The sequence below is a fragment of the Castor canadensis genome, chromosome X (genome assembly GCF_047511655.1).
Source record: "Castor canadensis chromosome X, mCasCan1.hap1v2, whole genome shotgun sequence".
Classification (NCBI taxonomy): Eukaryota; Metazoa; Chordata; class Mammalia; order Rodentia; family Castoridae; genus Castor; species Castor canadensis.
In genome coordinates, this window is record NC_133405.1 from 51,124,164 (window position 1) to 51,134,052 (window position 9,889).

At 42.0% G+C, this 9,889-nt stretch overlaps 2 protein-coding genes across 2 annotated transcripts; both read left to right on the plus strand.

Moving 5' to 3' along the window:
• Positions 1-296: 296 nt before the first annotated feature.
• LOC141419439 (histone H2B type W-T-like) lies at positions 297-722 on the plus strand. The gene has a single exon (XM_074062231.1). The coding sequence runs from the start codon at positions 297-299 to the stop codon at positions 720-722; it is 426 nt and encodes a 141-aa protein (XP_073918332.1).
• Positions 723-7,510: 6,788 nt separating this feature from the next.
• Positions 7,511-7,936, plus strand: LOC141419440 (histone H2B type W-T-like). The gene has a single exon (XM_074062232.1). It carries the CDS (start codon positions 7,511-7,513, stop codon positions 7,934-7,936), a length of 426 nt encoding a protein of 141 aa, XP_073918333.1.
• Positions 7,937-9,889: the final 1,953 nt, after the last annotated feature.

Genomic DNA, 9,889 nt, shown 5'->3' on the forward strand with positions numbered 1-9,889 from the left:
AAAAAGAAAAAAAAAAGCTTTGCACCCATGGTGATTGGCTGATGTGATCTTTGTAGCCCAGATGCCAACCAGGAGGAGCGTCCAATCACCTTGAGTGCCCACTGTGATTGGTCCACGTGATCCAAGCAGGAGGAGGCCCATCCAATCACACTGAGCGCACGCACGCCTTAGTGACAGGCTCCCTGCAGAGCACACCCTCCAATCAGATGTTCAGTCGGCCTGTGACGTGACACACTGACGTGAATATTAAAGGCCTGGCCCCTTAGCAGCCGCCATTGTTCCTCACAGCCTGAGGGATGGCAGAGCGGAGCTTGGACAAGTCAACCGAGCCAACCTCTGAGATGTCTGCTGAGGAGGACCTTGGTCCCCAGGAGACCAAGGGGACAGACTCTACGACCCAGCAGACTCAGGAGAAGCCAAGGTGCCACCGACGACCCGGCCGTGGTGGCAGCTTTGCCACCTATTTCCCCCGGGTGCTGAAGAAGTTTCACCAGGACCTCTCCCTGTCCCAGGAGACCGCGGGCGTCATGGACTCCTTCGTCCATGACATGTTGGATGGCATCGCCAGCGAGGCCGGCCGCCTGTCCCGCCAAGCCAACCGCTCGACCATCACCACCTGGGACATCCAGAGGGCCGTGCGCCTCCTGCTGCCCGGGAAGGTCGGCAGTAAAGTGGTGTACCAGGCCGCCGGCGCCATGGCCATGTTCACCCAGAGAAAGTGAGCCGCTTCTGCACGCCCCGAGCACCCCAAAACCCAAAGGCTCTTTTCAGAGCCACCACTTGTCCCAAAAGACCTGTAGCACTGGCAGCGGTGCACAGCTCCGGGTTGGGGGTGGGGGTGTCCTGCCCTTCTTAACTCCTTACAAATACCACATCGCCACGTGTGTCTTCAGGTGGATATTTGTATCTAGATCTACTATGGAGAGCTAGACAGATACCGAGATATTTGTGTTGTTACTTGTTCCAGGGATTATAGTGGGTTTCATTGACTGACTCTGCAGTTAATCACATGATTATTTATGTCACTAGGTCACTTTGTAAGGATCAGCCAGGTCACCCTCATTTCTGTAATAACGACTTTTATCTTTATCACTCTGATTCCCTCAGGAGGGTAGAGTGGAATTATCCAGAGGGACATTGTAGATGACATATATTTATACATTTTTCTACAAGTTCCATTTGACCTTTTGCAAAAAAAGATGTGACCCTTTAAAAAAGTAGTTGATATCCTTTAAAGGCTATCAGTCTCAGCCAAACAATCAAACAAAGCTGAGTAAACTAAAAAAATTTAAAACATTCCTTGATCCCATGAGGATAGGGATATGACTCCCCCACCCCCACCCCAGGAGACACCTTCCCATGGATTACTCCCTTTCAACACAGCCCCACTTGCTCCTGGAGAAAATGGGGACAGTGCAGGATATCAGAGAAGCTTCCCTCAGTAGTGCAGGCATGAAGGAGGCAAGTTAACTCCTGAGCTCCCCTTCGGATCAATGGGACAGGAGGAAGTACAAAAAGTACAAAAGGGACAGGATTAGCACTTGTTATTATGCAGGACAATTTGACCAATTATGCAAAGATCTGAGTAAAAGTTCTTACTGCACAGGGAAGCCAAGAGAAACTACCTTGAAATTAACTGCAAGTAAAACCTTGGATACTGACTCAAAACTGCTAGACACATCCACAACAAAATGTTGGATGCCAAAGGATCTATGTGCTTTTCCTGTGAACTATTAGGAAAAAAACCCAAACCTATTTCACCAAGATACTCAATATTTGGTGCTACTTCAAAGACCAATGCTTTTAATATATTATTTTAAAGTTCTTCATGTATATTGATCTTATACATGTTTTTTTACAAGAAGTAATTTTAAGAAGTCAAGTAGATTATTTTCTTGTGCTCCGGGTGGCCGATTCAGCAATCAAATAAGAGCATTAAGAAACAACCCGAAGTGAATATGTGGATCTAAAACAGAGAATATAGTGGGGCTGATAAAGGTGAACTATTTCTAAGAGTGTAAAGATGGGGTTCGTGACCAATGAATAAATGTGATTATTCACTTCAGTAAGTAAAAGGGGTACCTAGTGGGCAATCATGATCTGATGGTGTGGTTTACTGAAAAGACAAACTAGGGGAAAGAGTTCATGCTTGAATAACAAATCTTGCACTTACATAACAGACTATAAATTGTTTATACTGATTACATTTTGAAATGATATCTTAGATAAATTGGTTTAAATAAAGCAAATTATGAAAGGAAAAAATATAAGAAATTGTAAGCATCTATCTCAGGAAAATGATATTAATAAGATAAGCATACTTCAATCAAACTAGTTTTGATATTACCTCCATTAAGGATTTCATTAAAAAATAAATGGGGAGATAAATACAGTACCAAAATGATTAAGTTAAAAATTCAAGAAACTGTACCTATTCTTACTTTTTTAGAAACTGGACTCACTACTTAACTTGTTCAGCTATCTGGTTATGTTCCTTTCCTTGCTATAATATTTTGTTCTGAAACGTGTCAACCTCCATCACTTATATCTATGCAAGATAGGGGCAAATGGAAGGTTCAAGGAGAGCAGCTCAAAGTCCACTATGCTCCCAGTCAGCCAATGAGGAACTTGCAGACATGGAACAACAGCCATTTGCTCACAATGTGATCAGGTATGCCAGGTAGAACAAATGAGAATCTTCCTGGGATACTGAGTCCTGGATTTGAGAGAGAAACATGTGATTTATTGGGTATGATTCTTTGCCTACTGGTTCTTGTTTGTGGGGTACAGTGTATACTTTTAATCATGGTGAAAAGGATATGAATCCAGTCCTATGAGAGGACAGAGTCCATCCTCCAGCCATCGAAGGGGACAATGGAAACCAATTAGTAGAATATAAATGATTCCTCCTGTCCTCACATTGGTTTTGTCCTCACTATATTTGGGTTTTGAGATATTTTACTTTTCTCACTTCCTAGCACTCCTACCTATCAAAATAAAACTTGCCACATTAACTATGCAGGATGAAAACCCAGTTCCCAATACAGCGACTAATACAACAGAATCGACCCTGATTCCTGGCCCATCACTCCCCTCTCCTTCTTTGATCATGGCTCATACTTGTGCTTAAAATGAGAATGAGGGTAAGTTAGGTAGGATGAAGTTTGAAAATGTGACCTTTCTTTCCTCATATTTTGAGTAATGTCAACAAGAAACTCAGGACCACATTTGGATTCGAAGGAGTTTAGTGAAGCAGGCAAGCCCTTGCCATGCTTCCCTGTATCTATTTGAGTGTTATGACAGGCCAGTCCTATTCCTCATGGCTTTCAGCTCTCAATGGGATCCTTCAGCTGTCCATACTGTTACTACATCTACTTTCCAGATCTTCCTACACAGAAGTAAGTGTAAAACATGTCAGTTCCTGAGATACTGGATACATGCAAAGATGATGTGGCTTTGGCTAGACCTGATGATTATCCAGGTTTCCATTATTCATCCTTGGCAAATTGGTTTTAATGAAGAATCACATAAAATCAAGAACTGTGCAAGGTCTGTGGGTCTTTTGTCTGTTTAAAGCTTCTGTGTTTACTGTCTGAAGGCCACTGCTGGGGTGGCCTTGTCTTTGATTGTCTTATCACTGAGCACGTGGGCAGGGAACTGAAGGCTGTGTCCTCAGTCAGACTTCACTAGACCTGGTGGAAATATAACTAACACCACGAGGAAAACAAGCCAAAGGGGTGATGCTGACATTTTTCATTTACTTCTGTTACAATAAACAGTACTTTCACCTAAATGGTATCGTGTAACATTGGAAACATATTTTAAGCAGGCATACTTACTATGCTTGTTATGATACTTTGATACTCAGGCTGCCATAGTGATTCTATCCTGTGCAGCAATTCAGATCTTTCTCAGATGCAATCTTTGTACAGATGGAAAGTGCCTTATCCAGGGACTTAGGTTAGATATGGTGCTGAATCTCACTCTAATATCTGTTCTATCAGACATGCTATTATCCTTTGAGTTTTGAGCTGATCAGAAATTTAATGGTGTGAACTTTAAGAGAAGCTGAATCTACAAGGAGGACCCCAAGTGATTCATTAGAGCTAAAATTTGGAATGTTGCCTGATAGCCATTTTCTGATTATGGGGGCACACAGTACTCTGTGTCCCTGGAAGGACCACCAATTGAGCTTTGTGGCCCTTGGCAAGAAATGTTTTTGTCTCTACTGCCAAAATAAATAGCTCCAGAAAGTATCACTTTGTTACCCATCCCTGACTGATGAAGTATATGACCCACAGTCATATTTAAAGCCAGCCAATCAGGAATGGACATGGTCGTATCCTCCACTTACATAAAAATGATCAGTCTGGATTAAGCACACTTACATTCCTCATTTGCATAAGTGGAATGGAGTAGGGAACTTTCTTTCTATTATTGAGTCTCTCGCTTTGTCCTTAAAGACACACTTTCCTTTCATAACCAGGGAAGCTGTTTCCCAGGTTCGCAAGCTTTTTTCCTTTCTTTCTTTGAAACCACATGTGTCATTTTTCTTTAATTCTTTTGTAGTAAATTCAGTTGAAAGTGAAACCATGGTTCTCTGTATTAACCTACTTGACAGGAAATACCTTAGACTATAAGGAAATGCATTACTAACTTGTGCGACCTAACTCAATCTACATTTGGGAATTAATTAAGCTGGAATTGCCCAAGCAATTACATAATGAAGTGATGGCCCTTTATCTTACAGAATAAATGAAAGACATAATTCACTATATTCATCAAACATACCTGGACATGTCATTGTACAGCTAAAGAACCGGGACAACACAGATCTGAATAGCAGAGAGAAAAGCAGATGACTCTACAAGGATAGCAAGTGCTGTCACAGCAGACCTATCTTATGACACAAGCACAGGATGAGAGAAAATGATGATCACCCACGAGGTGCATTCCCAGTCAAAGTATCACTTAAGAAAAAAGTTGATAGACACAGAACCCCCTTCAAGGAGAGACTCATCACTTCAGCTGCTGGGAAAGCAGTCGGCTGACAGTTGTCAGCCATTAGCAGTACCTTCAGGTATTAAGCAGAAGCTGCCTTCCCCAAGATGGCACACTTCCAGATGGACCACATCAAAGTCTAACTTGTTCTGACTTGTTCAGCCTGGAGGGCTGTGCTACCTTCAAAGTATTCCTTGGGGCCAAAGGCGGCTTTGGGTGGGCATGCATTAAAGATGTGCGACTCTGCCTCTGCCCATGTCAGCCCCCTTTTACCCCTTCTGGCCTTCCTCAGGCCTTGATCCTGAGTTTATGTCTTGCAAACTAAATTCTACCTGAGAGTCAGTTTCCTGCAGAACCCATCCTGAAAATGAAGGCATGTTTAAGGTACAAAGATAAGAGTGTTAATACAGCAGTGACTTCATCTCCAAGCAACATGGAAAGAATGTGGTTTAGGAAATTTTTTGAAAGTGATCAAAGAAAGATAATCCAATGTGAACATGGGTAATCAAAAACAACAATGGCATATGACAATTTTAATATTGATGATGGTTATTTTGTGATTAAAGAAAACAAGGTAGGACTTAATTAGGCAGTTATGCCTCATGCAGAGGATGGGAGCATCCCATGAGAGGTCATGACTATCCCCACTGGCACATTGAAAGACTTGCAGCATTTGAGCCATAATCGATGGCCAAAAGTGTAGGGAGGTGACCCGGGATGACCCAAGCAGAGCCTTTCTGGGTGTTCACATTGGGACATGGTGAGGGAAACTGGTGTGTTTTCTTGTGTGCTGCTTGCTTGTTTGTTCACTTCCTTGTTGCAGGGATGGTTATTTAGTGATATGATCTAGGGAATGTATAGACATGGTCCTTGCTTCCTGCATCACAATTAAGAGTAAGATTTGTTTGCTAATATTTCAAGTAGGATTTGTGCATCCTGACCTACAAATGGAAGTTTCAACAACTCTGTTTTTACATTTTCTTCACTGTCTTTCTCATCATATTATAATTTAATAAATAAGAAATGAACTTTTTCTCATCATCATCAGGGACCATTTATCACTGCTCATTATTTTATTACTAGTGGAATAAACTTTTCTTGAAAATTTTAGCAGAAAACATGCTTGAATGCTTAGCCATTTCCCAGAAAAGCCCCTTGTCCTTCATTACCTAAACTACACTTTATACTCAATTTTAGAGGTCTGTCAGCCCTTTGAATTTCTGTAATGTACTTGAACAAATATCTTCACACGGACACTTTTTTATGCTATCATGGAATCCTTGAAATGTCTCAATAGTGATGCTGCCCTTTTTCTCTACAATATTCTACTTTGAGACTTAATATGTAACAATTTCTGGATTTTTAAAATATAACTGTTTCATAGTATAGTCACCAATTCTAAATACAGGGCAGTTTTGACATCTAAATATTGCTAAGAATATAGGTGTTTTTCAGATATGGTCTTGCTATATAGACCAGGCTTGCCTGCAACTCGCGATCTTCCTACCTCAGCATTTGGAGTGCTGGGATTATAAACACGCCCCACCAGGCTTGACCCTAAAATACAGTGTTAACTTAGGTAAACGTTGAACGTTGTTAAAAAATTTTTTTAACAGCCCCTTTCTGTTTGCATTCTTTGGCTGGACACTGTGGTTTTAGAATTTCTTCTTTTCCCCATAAACTGAGGATTTGATGTGAACTGGAAGTAGGAGCTGGACAACTAGATGTCTTGATTCCCAGGAACACTGGACTGGCCGGGCAGGGACTTCCCGCTAAAGCCAGGGTGGCTCAACCAAAGTCAACAATTCTGGTTTGGACTAGAATTGGTCACATCGTGCGTGCAGTCATTTCTCTGGGTTGATACATGCGGTTACTTGACATCAGACTCTTTCAAGGAGCCAGAACTGAAACTTGCATAATTTCAGAAATTTCAATGATGGTTTTTCAAAATTCTCACAGTGTGGCAACAGTCAACAGACGTGGTCCAAACACTTTTTGCTCTCCGGATCATCTTCCTACCTTTGGGCACTGGTGGCTCACGCCTGTAATCCTAGCTACTCAGGAGGCAGAGAGCAGGAGGATCGCGGTTCAAAGCCAGCCCAGGCAAATAGCTTGTGAGACCCTGTCTGGAAAACACCCATCACAGAAAAGGGGCTGGTGGAGTGGCTCAAAGTGTAGGCCCTGAGTTCAAGCCCCACGACCACAAAAAAAGAAAAAAGAAAAAAAAAAGCTTTGCACCCATGGTGATTGGCTGATGTGATCTTTGTAGCCCAGATGCCAACCAGGAGGAGCGTCCAATCACCTTGAGTGCCCACTGTGATTGGTCCACGTGATCCAAGCAGGAGGAGGCCCATCCAATCACACTGAGCGCACGCACGCCTTAGTGACAGGCTCCCTGCAGAGCACACCCTCCAATCAGATGTTCAGTCGGCCTGTGACGTGACACACTGACGTGAATATTAAAGGCCTGGCCCCTTAGCAGCCGCCATTGTTCCTCACAGCCTGAGGGATGGCAGAGCGGAGCTTGGACAAGTCAACCGAGCCAACCTCTGAGATGTCTGCTGAGGAGGACCTTGGTCCCCAGGAGACCAAGGGGACAGACTCTACGACCCAGCAGACTCAGGAGAAGCCAAGGTGCCACCGACGACCCGGCCGTGGTGGCAGCTTTGCCACCTATTTCCCCCGGGTGCTGAAGAAGTTTCACCAGGACCTCTCCCTGTCCCAGGAGACCGCGGGCGTCATGGACTCCTTCGTCCATGACATGTTGGATGGCATCGCCAGCGAGGCCGGCCGCCTGTCCCGCCGAGCCAACCGCTCGACCATCACCACCTGGGACATCCAGAGGGCCGTGCGCCTCCTGCTGCCCGGGAAGGTCGGCAGTAAAGTGGTGTACCAGGCCGCCGGCGCCATGGCCATGTTCACCCAGAGAAAGTGAGCCGCTTCTGCACGCCCCGAGCACCCCAAAACCCAAAGGCTCTTTTCAGAGCCACCACTTGTCCCAAAAGACCTGTAGCACTGGCAGCGGTGCACAGTTCCGGGTTGGGGGTGGGGGTGTCCTGCCCTTCTTAACTCCTTACAAATACCACATCGCCACGTGTGTCTTCAGGTGGATATTTGTATCTAGATCTACTATGGAGAGCTAGACAGATACCGAGATATTTGTGTTGTTACTTGTTCCAGGGATTATAGTGGGTTTCATTGACTGACTCTGCAGTTAATCACATGATTATTTATGTCACTAGGTCACTTTGTAAGGATCAGCCAGGTCACCCTCATTTCTGTAATAACATTTTTCAATTTGATACCCTAGGATGGTAGAGTGTAATTTTCCAGAGGTACATGACATATATTTGTTCATTTTTGTTAAGTGTTTCATTTGAACAGTTTTTTTTAAAGATGTGAACTTTTAAAAATTATCTGACAGCTTTTAAAGGATATTAGTCTCAGCCAAACAATCAAACAAAGCTGGGGAAACTAAAAAATTTAAAACATTCCTTGAGCCCATGAGGATAGAGATATAACCCCAATGCCCCACTAAGGAGACACCTTCCCATGGATTGTTCCCTTTCAATATGGCCCCACTTGCTCAAGGGGAAAATGGGGACAGGGAAGAATATCAGAGAAGCTTCCCTGAGTAGTGCAGGCATGAAGGAGGTAAGTTCACCTCCTGAGCTCCCCTTGGAATTAATAGTGACAGGACGAAGTACAAAAAGGGACAGAATTAGTACTTGTTTTTATGCAGGACAATTAGATCAATCATATGAATAGATCTGAGTAAAAGTTCTTGCCTGAAATCTACCCTGAAAGCAAGTAAAAGCTTGGATACTGACTCAAAACTGCTATACAAATCCAGAACATAATGCTGGATGCTGCCAAAGGAGCTATGTGCCTTTTCCAGTGGACTATTGTAAAAAAAACATTTTTACGTATGAAAATGTAAAAATGAGATGTGTTGAAACTATTCCAGGAATGGGGGGATGGGGAGATAAAGGAGAATTATGAGGAGTGAACTCAGCTATGATATACTGTAAGAACTTTCGTAAATGTCATAATGTACCCCTAGTACCACAACAAAATAATAAGAAAGAAATCAAAAAAAGAAAAGAACTTTTTACTAAGATACTGAATTTATCGTACTTGGTGTTACTTCAAAATGTCAATAATTTTAGTATGTTATTCTACAGTTTTTCACATACACTGAAATCATACATATCTTTATAAAAAGTAACTTTAAAAAATCACATCCATTAGATTATTTTATTGTTTTACATTTGTAAATTCAGCGATCAAATATTACAGCATTAGGAGAACATTCGAAAATGGATATGTAGATACAAAACAGGGAATACGATGGGACTGATAAAGATGAATTACTGGTGTAAGAGTGTTAAAATGGGGTTAATGACTGGAGTAAATGTGAATATATGTGATTATTCATTGCAGTGGTTGATTGAGTAAAAGTGATAGCTAATGATCAGTCATGATGTAATGGTGTGATTCACCGAAAAGACAAACTAGGTGAAAGAGTTAATGTTTAAATAACAAACGGTATGCTTATGTAAAAGACTATAAATTGTGTATACTGATTATATTTCGAAATGGTATTTTAAATATATGGATTTGTATAAATCACATTATGAAAGTAAAAAGAATTATAAATTATAAGCATCTGAGGAAAATAATATTAATAATATAAGCATACTCTACAATCAAACTTTTCAATATTATATGCTCTAGGGAGTTCACTGAAAAAAATAAGTGAGGAGCCAAACAAACATAGTAGAGAAATAACTAAGCCTAAAAAGTTCAAGAAGCAATGCCTATTCGGAAACTGAATTCATTATTTCAACTTCAGTTATATGATTATGTTCCTTTCCTTGCTATAATA